The sequence below is a fragment of the Miniopterus schreibersii genome (assembly GCF_964146895.1).
Source record: "Miniopterus schreibersii genome assembly, chromosome: 7".
Lineage (NCBI taxonomy): Eukaryota > Metazoa > Chordata > Mammalia > Chiroptera > Miniopteridae > Miniopterus > Miniopterus schreibersii.
Window position 1 is genome coordinate 34,971,025 of NC_138108.1, and position 23,906 is coordinate 34,994,930.

Sequence of the window (23,906 nt, forward strand, 5' to 3'; positions counted from 1 at the left end):
GCCATGGAGTTCTAGCTAACCACTAATTAAATCAAAAGCATTCTCCTTTGTCTGATTATCACTTTATAATCTCTGTATTTTTGTAAGAAATGCCAACTTACTGTGATGCTCCTTTGTGTCTTTTGTTTTCAGGTCAAGAGTCCAGTTCCAAATAATGATTTATTTTTTTCTGGATGGAAGTGTTCTTTGTTTCCTTCCAGAAAAACTTCAGATCTTTATCTTTCCTTGTTAAACTAAAGGTCACTAATGATTTGTTTTGACGTAACATGGAAAAGTTTTAAAAAGAGAACAGTTTCAGAAATAAAATCAAAAGCCCAAACAGAACCCTGTATCATTTTTCAAATCTAAGAATTTGTATTGTATAGTATGTAATGAAGACCATCACTGAGTTACAAAGTGTGTGTTTGTGTAAAACTCAGGTATTCTACACACCAAAACCATGTTCTCATATTGATACGGTAGGCTCTTCAAAATATAAGACTTTAAGTGATATGTTGTGTTATACTTGAAAAGATTTGGTAGTTGAATTCTGATTCCATCAGAATCACTGACAACATGCCATGTAGGTAACCAGTTACTATTCAGTGTAGGATTTACCTGGCTATACCTATGTCGAAACTCAATAGATGCTCGGTATTGTTAACTTTGCTATTACCTTTAGTAATCCTTAGGAATGATTATACCAAAAGTTGACAGGTTAAGGATTTGAGAGGAAAAAGCATGGATTTCTGAGTAATATAGACTTGTTTTAGGCATGCCTCTTCTACTATTCAGCAGTATAGATGTAGATAGGTTAGTTAAAACTCAAAGCCTCAGTGTCTTCATTTTAAATTGAGAATATTTTATTAGGGTTTTTTTAAGGAATAAATAAGTTTTATGATCTTCAGATACATCTTAAATAGTTTATTGAATGAACAAGACTGCCAATGATAATTTAGTACTAAGAGACTTGTTTTGCCACAAGACATGCATTTGGACTACATATTCATATATGTGGTTAATCATTTATAAATTATAAAAAATTAAGTTCTAGGTATATTGTAGGGAAATAAAGCCAATTTTTGGACTTATGCATGTTTACAAATGTATATATACACACAGCTAACACAAAACTTTAATATTAGAATATAAGATATAATATGAGTATATGAGGACATCAATATTAGGATCCTTAGGTGTGTTGTAGGTAATGGAACTGAGTGTTAAAATTTAGTGAGAATTGATGCTTTTGTGCTCAGTTTTTTGTAATCTTGAGTTAAGGTTGCTGCAAGCCTGATATAACAGTAACAAGGACACCTACGAACCTAATTAGCTCAACGGTAAAAATTTCATCCACATAGTAAGTTTTTCTTAGGGAAGATGATTGATAGCTGAAGTCAAGGCAGGCGACTGGAAGAAAGGATACCAACTCGACAAGTACATGTATATCAGGTCAACAATGAACAATACTGTACTGTATACTTAAAATTGGCTAAGAGGATATATCTTAAATCTCACACCACCACCCACTCACCCACAAATGATAACTGTGTTGAGGTGATGGATAAGCTATTTAGCTAGACTGTGGTGATCTTTTCACAATGCATACAGATATCAAAACATTCAATTGCATACCTTAAACATATAAAACTTGATATGTCAAAGATATCTCAATAAAGTTGTGTTTTTAAAAAACATACAGTGACTTCCTTTGACAGTGGTCATTTCATCTTGGAGCAGAGGAATAGCCTAGCTAAGCATGGATAGTGGAGGAGGTGGCACGTAGCAGGGAGTGACTAGAGGAAAGGGTTCGAGAGCAAGAAGATGGGGCGGGCAAGTAAGGGGAAGAGTGGTAGAGAGGTTAAAGTTATAGTTAAAAACCTCTTTAAGGTAGATGAGTTGAATCACCAGAGTTAACTGGGTGTGGATGATCCTACTCCCATTTCAAGGTTAAGCTAAGTGGTACTAGCATCCTGTCTGCAATAATAGCGTTGCTGTGTTGAGTGTGACATTGTTCCAGATGACAGAAGGTCACAGCTACCGGGGGAATGATCTAAGTGGTCAATAACAGACAGAACTATATTAATAATATATTGGTTTCTTTTCTTCAACACTTGAGTCTAAGGTTTATTTCTCTAAAATTTCTTAACTGCAGTTAATATTAAATTCAGATACATTGGGTTGTAGTGTTAGACGCTGAATTGACCCTTTGCTTTGCTTGTTCACTGCATTAAAAAAGATTTGCCTGTTTTTAGTCAATACTTGCTAAATCAGATTGAGTGTACAAGTCTAAGCAGCCATAGAGAGAGGTTCTTTTAAAAAAAACATTTTCACAACCTCATTTCTTTGGCCGTAATGACATTTGTCACATTCCACTGCTTTCTTCAGTTCTTTTCTATCTGTAAAAGCACATGGTGACTACAAAGCACATTGAGTGAGCATAATAGTACATTAAGTGTTCCCATAGTTATTTTCCCTTTCTTAGCAGCAGCAGCAGCAGCATCTGCTCAACATCTGGCTCTTTCATGGGGCAGTTACTTACCGGGGATCAGATTGAGCCTTCTAGCTCATATGGTTAGCATTCAGATCGGTTTCTTAATACTACTTTGCTATTTTATTGGTATCGTTTTAAAGTTGCATGATCATTTGTTCCACAGGCTTGTTTTAAGTAGTTTCCTTGAAAAAACATTTCGTTAAAAGCAATGTTCTTTTAAGTACCACTAAGACAAAACACTCATGACATTCTTTAGCATAATTTTTTCATGGGACATTTATTTTAAAAGCAATCTCGGTGGAAAACCAGCATCTGTGTTATAAAGCTTGAGAGCATATCACACCTTCAAATGAAAATGCTGAAGTGATGAAGACAAAAAAATTAGTGCTAAAATTAACAAGTGAAAATGACTCATGCATTTTAGATACACAGACTCTGTTAGAATATGTCTCTTTGAACCTTTATAGTTATAGTCATGGGGGCGGATGGGAGTAATGAAATGGAAAAACTTTGGAATTGCAGACAAATCAAGAGACAGGTTCCAGTTTCTAGATCAAACTCAATTCTGTCTACTATCTAAATGGACTTTCAGCTCTAACTCACTGTTCCTTGTATCCCCAGTCATTCTTTCTGCCCCAAAAAAAGACAGATTACCTTTGATTTGTTAAAAATTCTTTACAAGTAGATAATAACCATTCGCACCAGCCCTATACGTGTCTTGTTTCATTATTGTTATTTGTTGTTATTTAGATATTTCATCAAAATGTTTTTATCTTAGCTGTACCTTATCTTCTTTTTTGCTAATTTAATTAGGCAGCAAGAAAATAAAATTCTTACTTTTGAAGAAAGATTGTGGATTTCACATATATGTATTATTTTCCCACTTGAGACTCTCCCTAAAATGATAGAAGAGAAGAGTAAAATTTTATAAACCCACAAAATCAAAGAGAGACAAAAAGAGAGAAGGCATTAAAGAACAGGATATTTTAATGAATTTTTGAAATACGTAAACAGGAGGAATAGTGGTAGTTGTCAGAGCAGAACAGTGACCAAGCACATGATTCCCCTTAGAGAAGAAATAAAGCAAAGTTTTCAAATTTTGAGGGAAAATGTTTCTCAAGTTAGAATTCTCTGGCAAACTATCAATCAAATGGGATGAAACAACAAATATTTGCAACATTTGGAGACTCAAAGATTTGCATCATATGCATAGGTTCCTGGAATCTACCGGAGACTGTGGGGTGTTTTTTCAGCAAAATGGGAATATTCAGAAAAGAGGAAGTCATAGAACCATGAATAGGGGATCAGTGCCATAAGGTAGTGTGGCAAGGGAGCTCTCAGGATGACAGCTGTGTTTCGGATCTGGAGAGCAACTCATCCAGATTTGAGCCAGAAGATAAAAAGCTCTGAGGCAAAGGTCTCCAGAATGAAAGGAGTTGGATATGTGGCAGATATAATGGGATTTGGGGGGAAAATAGAATAAACAGAGAAAATATGGTAGTAAAAATGAGATAATAGCCCTGGCCAGTAGCTCAGTTGGTGAGAGCATCGTCCTGATACACTACACTAAGTTTGGGGGTTGGATCCCCGCTCAGGGCACATACAAGAAGCAACCAATGAATGCATAAATAAGTGGAACAACAAATCAATGTTTTTCTTTCTCTCCCCCTTCCTCTCTTTCTAAAAATCAATAAATAAACATTTTTTAAAAATGAGATAATAACTTCATGAAATTTTTAAAAATCTAGGAATGGAAATGTAGTATTCACACACTATTTGGCTTTGTAATGAGCATTATGTACATGATCATAAAAATGTAAACATTGATTATGAATTATGTTATAAGTAGGATAGAACACTATTGATAATTTGGGATATTATAAAAAGGTTAGACATGTAAAACACATAAATCCTTATCTGCCGTAATAGGAAGCCAATAGGTAATATCCAATATCATTAAGTCAAGAAATAGCAGGTGTGTGTATTTAATTATCTTGTGTCATTTTCTTTCCCTGGGCTTCCCTATGTGTCTGAAAGAGCCTAGAACAACTGGAGTTCAACATAACCATCAACTCATGGTTGGAACTCTTTGTACCCTTTCAAAGTTTTTGTTTCTTCTTTAAGATGAATTTTGACATCTTGCTATTTTTTTCAACCATTTAAATTTGTCCTGGTTAGTGATTCCAAAACTACCAAGTGAAGGACCTGATTTCTAAGTTAAGCCACTTGTTTTGTGAGCAATCTATTGAACATTCTACTTTAATAGATTGTCATTAAAATTCTTATTATTTCTAAAAAAGCAGTCAATTTTGCAGAAGTAAAACATCTCAATGGTTTAGTTCTTTTTAGTTCTCCCACTTTTAGCATATTTCTAAATAATAAGCTTTTACTATTTCTTGATTTATTAATTTCAGGCTTTATCAATCAACATTCAAAATGATAACAGGGGAAATAGCTCTCCTACATTAACTTCATGAACTTTTTTATTCTCATCTTCTCAAAACAGTTATATTATACCTTATTTCTTTAGTCACTATTATTTATTGCATTGTGATTGATAAATATTACTCACTTGTCAATTAAAAGTGCCAATCAAATGACTTTCTTATCTTGTATAACGTTTTTCTTCCTCTTTGATTCAATAATTCTTGTATTTTTCATATGTTTTGTAATTTTATGAGTGCTCACCTGATCTGTCAAAGCAAAGTTCCAAACATCTTATCAGTTTCACTGTTCATCAGCTTCCTCTAAAGGCTCCTCTCTTAGTTCCTTTCCTCCACACTCCACTTTAATCTAGACTAGTTAATTCCTAAAATGGGCACATGTCTCTTATTCTGAGACTTCCCTTCACTTTATCTGTATTAGATTTTTTTCTTATGTTGTTGTTTTGGTCAAATGCATTTCCCAGTGGCTTCCTAAAAAAAGAATGCATGGAAAGTCAAATTTTTGGCCATTGAATGTATGAAAATGCCTTTGTTCTTTCTTCAAACTTGATTGATAGTTTGGTTGAATATAGACTTCTAGGCTGACCCCAGGACCAGCTAAATAATGTACAGGGCCCAGTGCAAAATGAAAATGTGGGGCTTCTTGAGAGGCAGCATGGAGGGACCTGGAGAGTGTTATGCTAAGAGAATTAAGCCAGCCAGAGAAAGACAAATATCACATTATCTCACTCATATGTGAAATCTAAAGAACAAAATAAACTGATGAGCAAAATAGATCCAGAGACATAGAAGCATGGAGCAGACTGACGAATCTCAGAGGGAAGGTGGGGTGGGTGGGTGTGTGCTGAGAGATTAACCAAATAATTTATATGTAGATATTCATAACCCATGGATACAGACAATAGTGTGGGGAAGGCCTGGGGTGGAGGGTGGGGGCGGGGTAGAGGGAGTCAATGGGGAAAAAAGGGGGCATCTGTAATACTTTCAACAATAAAGATTTAAAAAAGAATTTCAAAATGAGGACAGCAGAACACTAAACCAAGGATGGGGTTCTTCTAAGCACTAGGCCCTATGCGACTACCCAATTACAGGCCCATGAAACTGACCCTGGGGGGCCCTTTCAAAAAGGAGATGCTTCATTCTGGGAAACTGACTATTTGACAATTTCCTCTATTCCTAATGTTTAGAACTCTAGTTAGCTGAATATTAGATCTCCTGAACTGGCCTTTAAATCTTCTTATCTTTATTATTTTATTATTCATCTTGCTGTCTTTGTGTCCATTTTATGGAATACGGGACCTTTCCTCTACATTTCTGTTTACATTTTTATGTAAATCATTAGTGTTAATTTCCAAGAGCTCTTTCATCATCACTTATTGCATTTTAAAAAGTAGCATTATGTTCTTGTTTCATGGATGAATCTCTTACCTTTCTCATTTTTTGTTTGTTTTGTAGTTTTTCTTTGGCTTCTGTATCATTTTAGTATCTTACAAATTTCTTTATTTTGTTATATTTGTCTATGTCTTTCACGTTGGAGGTTTTCCTTCAATGCTTGCTCACTGTTGATGGGCCATTAATATTAAAGAGTGTGGCTCTGAAAAATGATTAGAATCTCTCTATGCATAGGTGGTGCTTGTCACCCAAGGGTGAGCAAGCTGTAAACTGTTTGTTTCAAAATGTCATTTCTCCAGAGCTGTTCAGTCTCTCCTGGCAGTAAATTTCCCAATCTTCATTCTGTAAATAAGTGAGAGGAAGAACCTAGGGTATCATCACTCAACATGCTGCCTTTCATTTGATGCCCCCGTGTTCAATCTCGAAGTCCTATCTTGTTTCCAGGTTTGCTATAGGGATAGGTAAGTATAGTTTCCCACTATTTGGAATGGAGAAAGGAATTTGAAAGCCCCCAAAAGATTTACATTCTCCTGCTTTATAAGATCTTTGGTGTCCCTACACCCTGAACTGTTCTGAGGTTGTGTGGGGATTGTCTTGCTCTCTCTGTAATAAGCCTTTGAGAGCGCCTTGGTTTGTTTCCCTTGCTTGGTATCTGTTAAGTCAGTAACCATATCTCACTATTTAATTTTTCCAAAAATCTGTTGCAGATTTTCGTTTCCTATTATCTTATTCCCTGTTCCCATTTTTTTTATAGCCCTTTTACCTTTTCATTCCCTTCATGTTATGTTAATAGCATTTCAGGGTGAACAGTAGTAAAGACATTTTTAAATCCACCAGACTTAAATGCAAGCCACAAATCTCTTTTTGTCTAGTTTTTTTTTCTTCTTAATTTTAAAAATTATAACCTACATTCTTGGACCCAGTTAGCATCAGCAAAACCCCATCAGTTCCCCTTTCAGGAGGCATGTCCTCCAGTGTGAATGTGACTCTTTGGTCTCATGGCTCCTGCATTTCCTATGAAGCAGCTGATCTTAAGCCTTGTTTTCAGTTTCCATGAGCCAGAGCTCAATTTAATAATGGTCACTACAGAAAACTAAAAGTAGCTCTCCAGTCAGTGTGTTGCTCCTCTTTGTGAATACCAGAAAAAAGGTGAATGTAAGTAGAGCGAGCCCCCACTGTCTTTACAGCCCTGTCTTACAACCTTTTCAATACCCGCATAGGTCCACAGTGAAAGTCTCTGGTCTGAGGGGACAGCATTGCAGGAGGTGTGATAGAAGTTAGGCAAATAAGATGACACAGTCAAGTGGGTAATTTGAAGAGCAATTAATAAAGGGGGATTTACAATTGTGGGCTGAGTTGCGGGGTGATACAGTACTTCCACAGAGAGACACAGAGAATGAGAGATTGAGAGAGAAGTCTGACAAGTGACTTTCTATGGGGCAGGGGGTGACTCTCCAAGGAGGAGAGAAGAGGAACACAGTGACTTCACTCTTCTCCTTCTCTGTGTCCTGCTGATGCTCCCCATCTGTGAAACCCAACTGGATGTCTCATGAGTCTCTACATTCCCCCCCTCAGTGCAAGGAGCAGCATGGATACCAGAAGAGTAGATCTAGAGAGACAAGTGAAAGATATTTAGCACAAAGTGAGTGGCTACCCAAGCTTAGTGCTAACTATGTGTTTTCTGTGGTCTAATAGAATGTCATAAAACGTTGAACTGTTCTCCGTTGGGTCTGTTGTGGATGCTCCCTGTTCCTAACCTTTCTTCTCTGGTTTAAATAAATACCTACTAGTAGGTGAAAGTCACTACTCTTTCTTCAGCAGAACACGTATATTTACATTTATATACAAAATATATTTACTATATAAAACAAACATTTTCTAAATATAAATATATTTAGATTTATTATGTATTTTATGTTTTTAAATGTGTTTATATGTGTGTTTAAATATATATTTAATATACATATTTATTTAAATATATAACTTTTTAAAGAAAATCCTTGAGTCCATGTAGCCCATAATATTTCACAGGGGTGACAGTAACTGGGCATAAATGATTGGTTCCCTCTTTAGAGTCAATATATCCTTTTGCTCCAAGGAGGAAAAAATTGATTTTGAAAGCATTTCTATTTGAGTGTTTGCATCTCTGTACTTAAAAAGAATTCTTTAACATGCTGGGAATTATGCAATGCCCATTTCTATCATTAAAAGTTTACTGTTGAAGTAAAGTGATAGACAGTTTACCTACATTGTGATTTTGGGAGAAGAGGGAGAACAGTTATATATTCCTTGATACTTAAAAAAAGTACTTTTCCATTATATAGTCTTCATCTCAATGAGATTTGTTTTGTGCCTTTAAATGTAAAATTAAATCTATATCAAAGGCTAATAATATTTGCTGTACAATTGTTCCCATTTTTTAATGACACTAATGGTGTGGGGAATTATTTATTACATAAAATAAAGGTGTTAAGGAGCTTTACAATGATAACATTTGCTTATGTGAAAAAAAGTCTTTAAAAAACTTTAAACCAATAAGCTTTGCCTCTTAGACTAAGGTTAGGATTTAATTTCCTGAGAATTGACCTGCAGAATAGATAAGACAATTTCATTATTTAATGGCTTCTTATCATTTTTTATCATGTTAGGATCGGAAGCAAGCAGAACTTACTGAAAATGACATTGCTTCTTGTTCTGAATGTTCCTATTTGTGTGTTTTCGTGCACTCCTACACATGGCCATATTTTAATGTTAATATCTGCTATAGATGTTATTTTAGCTTCACCTCTTCTACTTTTTATTATAGCATCCTAACAATCATACTTTCTCACTTTTGTATTTCAATTAGGTCACAAATGGGGACATTGAAAGGAATATAATGATTATCAATTGTCTTTTGAATTTCACTTATTAATTTCTTTATTATTCATGGTCTATAGCATTAGAGATAACCTGGGCATTTTATATCTTAGAATTAATAAAGACATGTACCGACACACAAGGTTTTTTAGTAAGAGAATGTTCTTAGTTATGTAGGTGGTCTTTTTGCAAGATTGGGTCACATAGCAATATCTTAAAAGGTAACCTTAGAGTATTTGCAGTATTTGATTATGAAAACTACATCACATTATATTGAGTATTTTTTTCATTTGAAAAACTGACAGTTCTATATTTGGATAAAAAAATACTCAATCATTTTCTACAGCTCAGTACTCTTTGTTCAAAGGTAGAAATTATTTCTCTTCTGCAGCTACTTGATTGAATTACAGAACCACTCATTTATTTTCAAAGGTAGTATTTCTATTTTCATTTCTGTTTTTAAGTGTTCTGATCATTAGAAGGGAAGGAAGTCCCTCCAAAAAGCTAAGATCAAAGACTATTCTGTTCATAATATTCAGGCTTATTTTAAAAAGTCTTATGAATTATCAAAGATTACTGTCATTCTCTTCAAGAAAAGTTTAATGCTGCTTTAGATATTTTCAGGTCTTTGATAGTATATGTTAAAATTTTTAGTATTTTAATAAAATTAATGAAAAATATGAATATGTAACACACTTATCTATTTAGCATACACTTTTTCTATTTCAAATTAATAATGATTACACATTTCAGTTTGTAATTTATAATTTGATAAACGTGGACATATGTATATACCTATGAAACCATCCCACAATCAAGAAACTGCTCAGTTTAGAACACCAAGTACGTGTACTTAACCTAAGCTTTGGGAATCAGAAGAACATACCTAGCCTGGTATTAAGAACACTGTTTTTCATTTAGCTTGCCTACTCTGATGACAGAAATAAAATTATTTAAAAGAGTTTTTACTTTTATTTTAGAAAAGCACGTGTTTGTGATTTCTTCTTCAGTTCTGAAAATTTGCCCATAGGCTTATGAATTAGGTAGTCTATAGTTATCTTCTTAAAGAAATTAAAAATTTGTACAGATATATAGTGTAAAGCCTTAATGCTTTGGGACCCACCAGTTTAGAATATATGATCATTTGAAAATGATTCATAAAGATGTTTTTGGCCTTGTATTATCTATAAAGAAAGTGAAATGATAGACTAAATAAGATTGTTGGGGATTATATGCAGAAACTGATTAAAAAGTGAGTTTATTATTGGTATGATAATTATATAAATTATTCCATTAACCTGCTGTTATAATTAATTATAAGTTTTTTTGCAATATAAATGTTTTTATGTAAATAGAAATATGTACTAACTGAAGGAAATTTGGTGCATACAAGCAAATAAAATAACAGAGAAAGTTTTAGTAGCCCAAAATACATATTTCCTCCCAGTCTTTTTGGGTTGACAGAGTGAGCTTAGGGGTAGGTATATAAACATCCACACAGGGACATGCTTGCTTGTGTGTGTGCACGTGTGTTTTGTCATAGTTTTACAGAATTATAATCATATCTAACAAGATTTTCTAATTGGGTGCTGAGACCTTTTTGGAGTAATTTTTTCAAAATAATTTCTTGTGCCAGATTATAGGGGTATATACCCCTATTAATATATAACAACTCATAGCATTTATTGTTTTCAAGCCACTTCAAGATGTCTCTGTGAGAGCATGTTCATTGTGCAGGTATTAGGGCCTCTTGGTGTCAGTTTTCATCAGGTGTGCTGTGCTGGTCTGATGATTTGATGATTTCCCTGGGATCACCGGCAGGCTGTCATGAGTTAGGAAGTTCCCTTGTACATAGTTTCCCAGGGGTGTCCCCTTTCGTTTTATGTGACAGTTCCTTCTTTCTTGAATTTTTTATTTTGAGTTATTTTGTATTCATTTGATTTACCAATTACAATTGGATTCAGCTGCATATAAAAGAAATTTCAACATAATAGTGGCTTAAACGCAACATTTTTTTTTTCTTTCATAGGAAATAAGTCCAGAGGTAGTGATTTCATTCAGGTATATTCAGAGCATGGGACCCAGGCCTCTTCTGTCTTCCTTCTCTGTCATTCTTAGTGGGAGGCTTTCCCCTGCCGGGCCACTGTTCCACTGCATTTCAGGCAGTGAGAAATGGCCGAGGGATGGAAGAGAACCCCTCCCTGCCGAGCTAGCCTCTTCAAAATAATTGTCCTGAAGCTCTTCCTCAACAACCTCCGTTCATTCCCCTTGCCAGAGTGCAGCCTCATGGCACACCTAGCTTCAAGAGAGCCTGGGAAACGTAGTTTCTTAGTGGAGAAAATTACTACCTCAAGTAAAAATAGAGTTCATTTACTCAGAGACAAGGAGAGGCAACCGTCGGAAGTACTTACTGCCTTTCAAACCGCATCATACAGCCAAGCTGTACCAAGGAATTTTCACAAGAAAGATACACGAGTGATATATTTTTAAGGCATTGCAGAACTGGGGAACTCTTTCTTTTCATTTCACACATAAAAGATAGTTTCTCTAAGTATAATGTGATTGGGTCATAAACATTGCAAAGGTCTCAGAACACACTGTGTGCTGCTCCCTTATCACATTCAGTGTTTTGTGAGAGCTTCAAAGTCAGACTTCATTTTTCCTAAGTAACCTGTTCTGGTTGTGATTTTGCTTTGTTTTGCTCCCTCTGTATAAATAAGATTTATTTCTTGGTACATAGAATTTCTTTTGCAATGTTATGGTCTGCTAATATTTTATCATATAGAAGTATATGGTACAAAAACGAATTATTTGTAGCTTCCTAAATAAGAAGTTTTCATCTCGATGTGACTTTTCTTCCCATGGAAAAATAATATCAAATGCCAAATACCCTTGCTAAAATGTTTGACTTGCCTTGATACTGGAGATCATCCAAAGCAAATTTTCAGAAAATCTGCTACACTATCCCCAAAACAATGCCTAAAAGTAAATGTACTCCATTTCTCTCTGAAATACCTTGGGTCAGGAGTAAAATTAAACTCTGTCTATTGACTTAGGAAAGTGAATAAATTGTCTTTACACTGTTTATCTACAGTATATAGAGAATAAGAAATATGTTTTCTTTTCCTACCTAGTATAGAGCAGTATCTTCAGAAACACTTGGTGTATAATTCATGCATAAAGTTTCTAAAAGTATTAGAAATGGATTGAGGTAATCCATGTTATTTTATTCCATGAGATAACTGTTGCTGCACAAAACAGTATCCCACCTTATAACATGGAAACCCACACCTAAAACATATGTTCGTATTAACCATTGTCACCCCAATAAATTTAATAAAGTCTTTCTTTGTAAAAAAATTATCCCAAAACTTCAGTGGCTTAAAACAATAACATTAATTATCTCACAGTTTCTGTGAGTCAGAAATCTGGACATGGCTTAGCTGATCCTTGTGTCTCAAGAGTTGGGCCATATCATCCTGTGGACAAAAACAAGAGGAAATATATCATAGATTAGTCTCAGGTGAAAAGCCATTGCAGTAAAAACGCCAAGCATACATACATACATTGTTTTCTCATCTTGATAATATCTGTTTGGAACTTTTGCCTTTCTTTTTTGTTTGTATTGCTACACACAGTGAATGAGTGCTACAGTAGTGCTCACAGGAGTACCTTTAAAACTTCTCTTAGTGGCAGCTCTGAAGAAGCAGAACAGCCGTAGGACAAATTCTAGGTTAGGAACAGACTTTTGTGAAAGAATCTATATTGTCTTCAATTTGCAGAAAGACTACCCTTGAAATATACCTAAACTAGCCACCTACAGCCCTAGTATTATTGAGAGGTGAATAGAATTTCTCATAGCTGTTTAAGTGATAAAGATTGGTCTTACCTATACCCAAAAAATCTCTGAAAAATATTTCCATTTGATGACTGAGAAAGATGTGTTAAAAGTTTCACTCTATTTGTGTATTTAGTATTGGGCTATTTTCCATATACAGTAGCTATAATTAATCTCTTTTTATTTCTCTCTCTCGCATAAAATAGACTAAGATGCTTGGTGAAGCAGCTGGAGAAAGGTGATGTGAACATCGTAGACTTGAAGAAGAATATTGAATATGCAGCATCTGTGTTGGAAGCCGTTTATATCGATGAAACAAGGTGTGTTTTAACCTCTCTCTTTTATCTTCTGTGCCTCTTTTCCCCTTTTCCTCTTTCTTGATGGTCTTTTGTCGCAAACAAGAGTTTAGCGTATCATAGGTATTTTTTTCCTTTGTCCTCAGATAGGAACTCCTCTGTTAAAGCACGGTTTGTAGTTAAAAGTTAAGAAAAAAATATCATACACACACTTTTAGATTAGAAACTCTCTGCAGAATTGTTTTCTTGGTTAACTTTCACAGAATGTATATAAATGTATATGATTCCTCTAAGCAAACAGAGATTCAAAGTGTGAATTTTAGAAGTCTGGGGTTGCTCCTGGAGTTCCTTGCTCTTTCATTTTCATGTGAGCCCTTTATTGTTCAAGAGTCGATTAAAATTTCTTAACACGTTTAAGATTTCTCCAATCTGTCCTTGGCATTTTATTTTATTTTTTAATATTTATTTTTACAACTAAAGAACTTTAAGAATTACTTGGATCTTTACATTATTTATCTTACAATGGCATAATGCTAACCATCTGGTATACCTGAGTGTTTCATCTTTCATATGATAGACTATTACATGTAATATTTATTACTTTTGCTGTCCCAGAGGTTGTAATTTCATAGATATTCTGTTAACTTAGCTCCCACTATCCTTAATTCATTTGAACATATGTTGTGTTCCAAAGTGCAGTTCCTTTTATTTGAAAATTGCTCTTTTGTGGGAAGAAAAATGCTTTACTGCTTCATGGTACAATTGTGGGTTTCTTCTTTTTTTTTTTTTTTTACTCAAATGACAGAACTTTTCATTATTTTATGCTTCTGTGCTTCCATGGTACCTTGATTTCTAAACTGGATTAATAAGAATATGTCTCATTTGTACCGTCTTCTAAGAACTCTTAGTTTCATTACCTCCTATTAGTCTTGCCCTATGCAATCGGCAGAGTGCCCGTTACTAAGAGGAGAACCAAAGCTCTTAGAAGTGAAATGGTTGCGGGGGTCGCAGACCTCGGCTTTGCACACCTGGCCTGGACGCTGGGGATGGCTCGGTTACTGCGCTTCCCTTTCTAACGGGCTCCTTTCAGAGTATTGCTGTGAAGCTGGGTGGTTTTCAGTGATCTCTGAAAGACTCAGATGACAAAGTGCAAAACTTTCTGATAGTTGGAGTTGTAAATTCTGGAAAAACAATACCTAACATTTATTACGAATAGCCTAGTATCGTGTCTCGGTGGGTGCCCAGAGCGCTTTTAAGAACTTTAGTGCCGGTTCATTTAATTATCACAGCAATCCTTATTCATTGCTATTTTGCATATGCAGAAATAGAGTCGCAGGAAAGTTACTACCTTACTCAAAAGGACACAAAGAGTAATTTAAAGAGTAGAGTTAGGCTTTGGCGGTCCAGTTCTAGGGCTTGGCTACTGAGCACCAGGCTCATCTGCAGCCCTTAGTAATTCTGCCCTAGAGGCGATTTCCGAGACTTACTGACGCTTTGAAGAAAGCTCCAGAGCATGCAGTAGGCTTGGTGGCATCTCTCCCCACCTCTGCCTTCAGGGATGTCACGATGGGAGCATTTACACCACAGACACTGAAAAATGCTGCAAATCAGGATTTTTTTTTTCCCTGGAAAGCCTTGTGGTTAAACATTTATCGTCATGCCACTGATTAGACCTGAGGTTATATCATATGTATCTTCTAAGGCTGAGACTTCAAGATTAAAATACCAGCTCAAGAAATTTTGGAGCAACAGTACTTGAGGCGGTTTGATTTCCTATAAACTCCATGAGATACACAGCAGTAAACAGAGGCTATTTTAGTTGAGATATGTATACAATTATTAAAATTGCAGTTACCTTAGGAGTATTAGTAAAATAGTTGATTTAGATGGAGGAGGGATGAAGAAGTGTTTAGTTGCCTTTAAACTGTATGTTAAAAACCTGCTGACCTCTGAGATGTTTTTAATGGAAAATTCTCTTTCTAGAAAAAACTGTTTCAGTGAGTATTCCAGAGAGGCATTTTATTATTTGAAATTTGGACTGGGCTGCATTAAAGGTCAACACCTAATAAAGCAGAACAAAACAGAAATTGTGAATTGATTTAAAGCCCATAAACACACACATGCACATACACGCGCGTACACACACCTTTTCCTTGGTGACTTGCTGACTGTAGAGTTTCAGTTAAGAAAACAAATCAAAACAAAAATCTCTCTTGAAAGCTGATTTCAGTGAGAAAAATAAAAAGAGTTTCTGACAGAATTTGAATTCTGACCTTCTCTGAGAGATTATAGCACAATTCCCTAGCGAATACCACTGTTTGTTGGTTTTTTAACAAGACATTTCAAATGCAAATGCCAGTATTTTATGAGCTCTGCTTTCAGAGTGTCCCTAGAGGCTATTGTTTTTCAAAGCTGCTCAGTTGTAATCCAGAAACATGTGGCCTAAAAAAAAAAAAAAAAACAATTCTGATTGTCCTTATTTGAATTGGGATACTGCCAGGCGAAGTAGCATCCTTGGCCTCATGAATTGCTAATCCGTGAAGGTAGGCCGCTGATTGGGAGGTCACTTTCGGCCGCAGATATTATGCTTACTAATGCTGCCTAACAACACAATTTAGAACTTTATTTTCTTAATGTGAAGCAATCCAAGTCTTATGATAGTGAGAGCACAGACTCGATTCAGAGAGGGATCCTTCACTCGATACTCTCTTTAAGCAAGTTACTTAACTTCCAAATTTCTTAGCTTCATTATCTATAAAATAAGAATCATGACAATGCTGACCCCACAAGGTTGCTGTGAGCATTAAATGTAGTGCAAAAACTGACAGAGGAAAAGTTAAATTATAAGCACTCTTTTTAGCGTACTAACAATACGCAGACACTTCTGGGTACATAAGACAGTAAGACATATAACACCTCCTAGTGAAAATACCAAATAATTTACTGAGAGAAGTTTTTGATCATGAAAAAATAAACACAGGTGGGCTCAAGTTACCAGGAAATGAAGTGCCAACTGATGGAAAGGTACCTTAATAGGATACAAATCTTGTTAAAAACATCCTTAATTGGCTTTTATGTCTTAGTGTCAAGGTCCTTAATTTCAGAGATTACCTTGAGTGAGAATGTGTGGATGAAAATCAGTACTTCAAGTTAGTCTGGTAGAAATGAATGTAATCCACGGCACCTTAAAGGCTAAGTCCCTTCAAATCGTCAAGTACTTCTACAGGGATTTACTAAAGAATATTCACTAGTGGAATGAATATTTATTGAGTGCCTGAAATGAGTACCAGGCACAATGCATCAAAATCAGGGGTACAACTGTGCAGGTAGCTCATGGCTAGAAATGAGTGAAGAGCTGGGAAAATAAACCTAAGCAAGAGGATCAGTGCTGCAAACAAGACACAGGGGGGCAAAGTTACAGAAAGTAAGACAAGCACACTGGCAGACTGCAAAAAAGAAACACTAAGTAGCAGCCAGTCATAACCAGGGGGAGTAACATGGGATAAGTGTTGTGCAGAGTCAAGATTCCAAACCAGGCGGGGTTAAATGCACAGGTATTGCTTAATGTTAACGAGCTTTGGTCTCTGATAAAAGCTCCCCATGCCCATTCTTAAAGACATGGCTTCTAACAGAAGGATTTACGGTAAAAAAAAAAAATCAAAAAAAAAATCTGGAGCATGCTACATATATGGGCACTAGAACTCAGAAATATGGTGCCAGTTAGAGATGTGAATTTGGGGATTCTAACCCAGGGGTCTCAGATTTTTTGGATGCTTTTATTTATTTCAATAGTTGGCGCTCCTTTACAATTTTGAAATGTTTCTTATCCTAAAGTTTTTCAGAACACCCAGCGAATGTTTACTTATTTTAGCAATCTGTCCTGGCTGTCACTTTCCTCTGCAGCCAGCTGTCTCGCTTCAAACTGCTGAATTGTTACTCTGCAGGTCACCTATTTTCCCCTCATGTCCAGCAATCCAAGTTATCCTCTGGAAGTTATTTAGGAAAAGAGACTAATAGCCACACACAGGTGGAAAAGATAGATAAAGATGGAGCCAACTAGTGCATAGTCAAGGGTCTTCAAAGAAGCAAAACATGAGTAGCCCTGTAAAATCAGAACAGTTAGTTAGCATTTATTTTAAACTCAGTTGCTCAGCATTCGTAACAGTGCTACAATAATTAGGACCAAAATAGAGACGATGGTCTTGTAAAACTCAGGGATCAATGTGACATGGAGAAGAAACCCTTTGTGGCTAATACTACCTACCACCTGTGTGTCATGATGGCACCAACTCATGTGTACTTCTTGGAGCTGGAGCAAGGAGGAAGGAAAAAAGAAAAGAGCTGGGCTAATGAACACTTTTCATCATTATTTCAACTGTGACAGGAACTCTGACAAAGCAGCTTAAACAAACTCTGACAAAATACTGATGGCTAGTGTTGGCTAGAACCATAGGTGGTTCCGAGCACACATGATGTCAACGGATCAGCCTCTGTTTTGCCTGCTGTGGAATGGCCTCCTGCGGCTTTGAGGAGCAGCAAGACAAGACAGCGGCAGTGTTTCCAAGCTTTAGGTCCTCACACCTTCAATCCAGCAGGCATGAGAAAGGGTTTCTTTCCCAGAGGCTCCAACAAATATAACCTTTCTATTTCATTGGCTCTGGTTTGGTAATATGCTTCCCCCTCAAACAGTCGTATCCAGGGGAACTGGATATACAGTTCAGTGGTCAAACATCTCATGAGGCAGGTAAGAGGTCAATTTTATTTAAATCACATGCCTAAGAATTGAGAATGGAAGAGAGTGCTTTCTAAACTAAACAACAGTTTCTGCTCTAGAGTGAAAACTAAATTATGTGTTTTAGTACTGAACACAGGGGACCTGAACCCGGGTCTGTGTAGGATGTAGAGCTACTCTTATCCTGGCTTTGCTCCTACTGATGCTAAGCCTATGGGCAAGAGTTGGTTTTTCTCTAGTCACTGATTTCGTTACATGGAGATGATGTCTCCAGTTCTTTTCTATTCTGGAATTCTGTGGTTTTAGCTACAGTTCCAAAGTTCCTCACAAAGACCTGCTCGTGCCTAAACTACCCTGGCAGAAGGAGGGTGACAAGAGGAAGCTGGTTATCACTTGTTTAGTGGGGGAGCATTTATAAATATGGGCACTTGTATTTTTTAGAGTGTTAGCATTTGGAGGCATCCCTGAGGAAATTAATTTCAGGGTATGTGCTACAACATTGCTGGAGCTCAGTGAACCATTAAAGAGCAAATTATGATTTTTATGAATTCTATTTTTATGGTGTGTTACAGGGAGGGGTGCTGTTTGGAGTGTTGTGTTTGTAGGCTGTTCTCACCATGTAGATGGGGTATGAAAACCAAGTTTAGAAAAAGTTGCAGTACATTTTGGTTGATTTTCATATTTTCTCTGCATCTGTGGTATATAACTTTCTACAAACTTTCAAAAAACAGCCTCACTAGTGAAAAAGAAAACAAAATCTGACCAGATATTTTGAGAGATAACTAACCAAAAAAGCTCCACATATTATATAATATCTCATTGTTGTGATATTTTGGGTCAATAAAATATAAACAAATATGTCCTGGATTGTAAAAATATATAATTTTAAATATAGCATTATCTAATAATAATATTAAGAATTAAGATTATTTGACAATTAATTATATCCAGGGCAACATATTATGCAATTTATATATATGATTCCATATAATTATCAAGAGCCCTATGACTTAGATACTTATATTATTTGCACTATAAAGTTAAAAAAATGAGGCAAAAAGAAAGTAATTTACTTGCATAGGATCATATAATTATTAAGTGTCAGAAACAGGTTCAACCTTAAATGGAGCATACCCAACACCCATTCTTCTTTCTTGCTAATAGAACCCCCTTTTTTCAATTATTTAATCTCTTCTGCAATGCCAGTGATTCAGGGGAGACCAACCCCAGCCCCAGGCTCAAGATGGGTGAATCCTAGTTGATTTAATCTGGTAACTAGTCCCCAATTTTCTAACCAGTGAGTTTAGACATGGTCATGTGATATAATTCTGGCCAATGAGACTGATGAAGGTGTTGACAAAGATTTCCTCTCCGTAGAAAAGGAGTCCTGTGCCTCTGTGTATTGGATGTGGGTACAGTGCTTGAAACTGATACAACCGTCTTGCTATAAGCATAGTGCTAAACCTGACACTAAAGCTGGCAGTGTAGAAAGATGGAGGAAACCTGAGTCCTTGATGATATGGTTGACCTGCTGATTTTAAATAACTCCTCCTAGAGCCAACCTATCTTTAGCTTTGATGTTAAGGAAAATATTAAATTTCCCTATTGTTTAATCCACTTTGGGATAGGTTTGATGTCACTTCATCCTAACAGCCACATATGTCTCCCTTGCTCCAAAGTCCATGTCCTTAATTTCTCATCCTTCCAGGGGATCACCATACCTAATTATAAGTCTTAATGCAAATGTTTGATTTCTAAGTTAGCTACTTAGAATTCACAATCTATTTTTCCATAAAACAAGGTAATAGGTTGATTGTTTGCAAAGTAGCCCATAAAATGTATTGATCCCATGAGAGAGCTACATAGGTGGTTTGGGGACAAGTATCAGGTACCGAAAGTCAAAGACTTAAGTTAGTTTTCAGTCGTTAAACTAAAAAGGCATTTCCTCATTCTTTACTGCATTCCATCAGCAGGCCTACCTCCAGAATTTATTTTGCTACTGTCTGTTTTTCATCTCTATTCTCTCATCTCAGTTTGCATTATCCTGGACTGAGTCACCATTATTTCTAAGGCTGTCTTTGAGGGCACACATCAACTATTTCTGCACTGGGATCTTGCTTTCCTTCAGGCTCTACCGAGAAGGGGTATTTGGGGGTGGGGCATCTAACTTGCTTCTGCTCCAGGATCCTGGGAACTTACTGGGGTGTACTATCTACCCTACCCCTTCAGGATTTGTCTTGGTTTGGAGATCTTCCAGCAGGATTCAGTGGCCTGTCTCAAGATCTCTTTTGTCTCCCTTTCTTACTCCTCTTGATTAACCTAAGACATCTTTGGATGATAGTAGGAATGAAACTCATCACCTATCCTATTAAATTCTTTCCTGGCATTTACTTTTTTTTTTACAGGATACAGATATCAAAACTCAAATCCAGGAACAGGAGTTGTTTCCCTTTCAGGTTACTATGTGTCATATATCACTTGAATCAGTGATTGAAGTCATAGCTAACTATATGGGAAAAGGGCCAAAGGGTAACAGAAAATATCTTTTTAATGTGATATTATCTTCTTACACATGAAACAGGACCTGACTGAAAATGTTAATGTATATAACATATGCATTGAAACAAATAAAAAATGACTTTATTCCTCACCTAACCACTGAAAATACCTGAATATGTTAACAACCTCTAAGACCAGAGGTTCTCTGCCTATATTTTTATACATTTACTCAACAAATATTTATGAGGAACACTCTGTATGCATTGATAATTATTTTGCTATTCTGTTTGGCTATTATTAACTCCCTCTTGTCATTGTTCCTACTCTTTTGACCTCAAAGGTTTAGAAATAAATATATTCCCTGTCTTCCCTCATATTCCCATCCTCAGAATATAACCCAGCTTTTCTTAATATACATTCTCCACCCCTGAAAATTTGACTCTTGTACAGCATGTTGACTATAGTTAATAATACTGTATTGCATATTTGAAAGTTGCTAAGAAATTAGATCTCAGATGTTGAGAAATTGATTCTATTTCTCAATTAAGTAACATACAGATGACTTTCATACATCAGATAAAGGATTCATTAATAAGATACCTTTATGGAGATTCTTCTGCCAGTCCCTTCCTGTATAGTTCACTGACACTCTCCATCTCTGACAGTGAAATAAAAGGCGTATGGAAACAAGCAGTACTGCTAAGTCCACATTAAAGAAGAGTATCATATCTCACTTTTTTAGCAGAGAGTTTCCATTAATTGGCAAGCTATGAATGGATGAGAGCAGTTAAACTTTAGCACTCAGCAGAATCACCTGGAGGGCTTGTTAAACAGAGTGCTAAATCCCACTCTGATAGTGTGTTAATTCAATAGGCCTGGAGTTGAGCCCTTGAAGTTCCAGTTCCAACAAGTTCCCAGGTGCTACTGATTCTGCTGGCCCATGAACCAAGCTTTGAGAACTACGGGATTAGAAGATGTCAAAACTGGGCTACAAAAAAGAGATACAGAGAGAATGTTAGAAATTTAGCGGTTAGAATTTTTGATAAGTCAAAAGAGTGTGGACCAAATATTGCCCCAAGTTGCATGTGAAATGACCTTGTGCTGAAACACCTCTCCCAACCAGGAAATTTTATCACGGAATAGAGGCAATAAACGAGAGGTGCTGAATTAGAGATTAGCAGTGCCTCACAGCACGTGTTGGGTACAGGGGAGGAAAACCTGTCCTTTGGTCTGGGGTATAGTCACTTCTCCCAGATCTGAGAAAGCATCGGCCCTTAGTCTTTACCTCAGGGGTGCATCCCCACCCTTTCTCTCCACCCCAGCACTATCTTTGTTAGATGGAGCATGGACTGCCCTTCTGAAGGTCTCATTCCACTGATTAGAAGAGGCAACATATCATTGCCCAGCAAGTGGGGCTAGAAGGCCAATACTAGGTAGCTATTGTTGTATTGTGGTAAAATACACATACATGAATTTCACCATTTTAACCAATTTTAAGTGTACAAGTCAGTGGAGTTAAGTGCATTTAAAATGTTTTAAAACCACCACTACTCCCAATTACCAGAACTTTTTTATTATCCCAAATAGAAACTCCATACCATTAAACAATAATTCCCCATGTCCCCTCCTCTCAGTTCCTGGTAACCTCTATTCTACTTTCTCTATGAATTTGCCTATTCTACTTGATAAAATTTTAAAATAGGTAAAAAATATTTTTGGAGATTCCTCCTACTGCCTCTTCACAACCCATAACATCCTTATGTTGTTGTTTTGCTCCCCAAAGTCCATTTTGATCAACTTCTTCCCCTGATATTTTCTGTCCCCACGAAACTCTCCTTTTTCTACGTCAGAAATAGGAAATCTGCTTAGACTAACCCATGCAGGTGTGTAAATAGTTGGGCGTTACTGAGGGTTTGCTTTGTGACGGACACTGTCCTAAGCGCTATCTGTGCATTTACCCAATTCATCCGCACAACCCCACCACTAGGGACACTATTATTATCATCTCTATTCTAGTATTACTATGATGATCTCTGTTTATTGACAAAGAAACTGAGACTCAGACAGATGAAGTATTTTTTCCAAGACCACACAGCTAATTGGTGATAGAGCCAGGACTCAGGACTCTTGACTCAAGGGGTAGTTCTCCTAATCACAAAGGATGCTCATTGATTAAAAAAAAAAAATCAAATCGTAATTAGTGGAATGTTGGGCTTTGTGCCTGTTGGAATATTTTCAAAGATATTTTTGAACAAAGAGGACTTCCTGGTAGGAAGTCAAGAGTCATCGGCAAGGCCTAGGGCAGTTTTCTGCTTAGTCCATTCTTTCATTTCCATCTCCTGACTGACTCCAAAAATACTATCTTGATCCTAACTTTCCAAGCAACTTGATTCCTTCTCAGAGTCCTCCCCTACATTTCTGCCAGCCCTCGCTGCCTGCCCTGGGGGGTGGGGCCTCCTCTGCCTGGGCCTCTGCTTCCTCTGGTGGGCACGGAGGAGGCACAGAGCCCACCTTAGGCCTTAACTTGGAGAAAGCACATCTAACTTTAGCACTCTCCTCAGCTGACCTCATTTCAGCCAAGATTTGCCTCTTGAGAACCAAGTTAAGGTCAGCATGACTGACTTGTCTATCCAAATGTTTAGTCTTTATAGTCACCCAGATATAATGGTCATCTTCTCACCGTTTAAAAAAAAAGACCAATAAAACCAAAGGAAACATTGAACAAAGCTACAAGGTAGACAGAAAAGGGACAGAAAACTGCCAAAAACAAAACACAGAACGAAATAAGAACAAACAAAAAGCTGTTGAAATAAATTCGTGAGCCTGCTGTTTTAAGTCTCTTATGGAACAGGACAACGAATAGATTATAAGCCAATAAATGTCCTTGGGTGGTGGCCTGAAAAAATTAACTCATATGTATTTAGCTCTGAGGAAGTAGGGTACCAAGAGTCAATATGGCATTTCAAATATATTACCTTTTTCTGCCCTGGCATTTAACTTATTGTGCTTCAAAGTGCCCTGAAATCCTACGATCCAGATATATTGCTCTATGAGAAAATAACTCAACATACCAGCCTTAGGAAATAAATTTAAGCTTCCTTCAACTGAAAATTCTCTGGTGGCCCTGGCCGGCTTGCTCAGTGTTTAGAGTGTCGGCCCACAGGCTGAAGGTCTCAGGTTGGATTCCAGTCAAGGGCACGGACCTCAGCTGTGGGCTCCATCCCGGCCCCCACCAGGGCCGCTTGCAGGAGGCGACCGATGGATGTGTCTCTCTCACACCGATGTTTCTCTCTCTCCTCTGCCCCCACCCCCTCTCCCTTCCACTCTCCCTGAAAAGCAATGGGAAAAAATATCCTCAGGTGAGGATAAATAA

General features: G+C 36.7%; 1 protein-coding gene across 8 annotated transcripts in view; it reads left to right on the forward strand.

The window, feature by feature from the left end:
- PDE1A (phosphodiesterase 1A) overlaps positions 1-23,906 on the forward strand; it is a 237,941-nt gene that overhangs the window by 146,556 nt on the left and 67,479 nt on the right. For all 8 annotated transcript variants that reach the window (XM_081141875.1, XM_081141874.1, XM_081141873.1 and 5 more), the window contains one exon: positions 13,213-13,326. In XM_081141875.1, the coding sequence (XP_080998001.1) occupies positions 13,213-13,326 (114 nt within the window). The remainder of the gene's footprint in view (positions 1-13,212; positions 13,327-23,906) is intronic.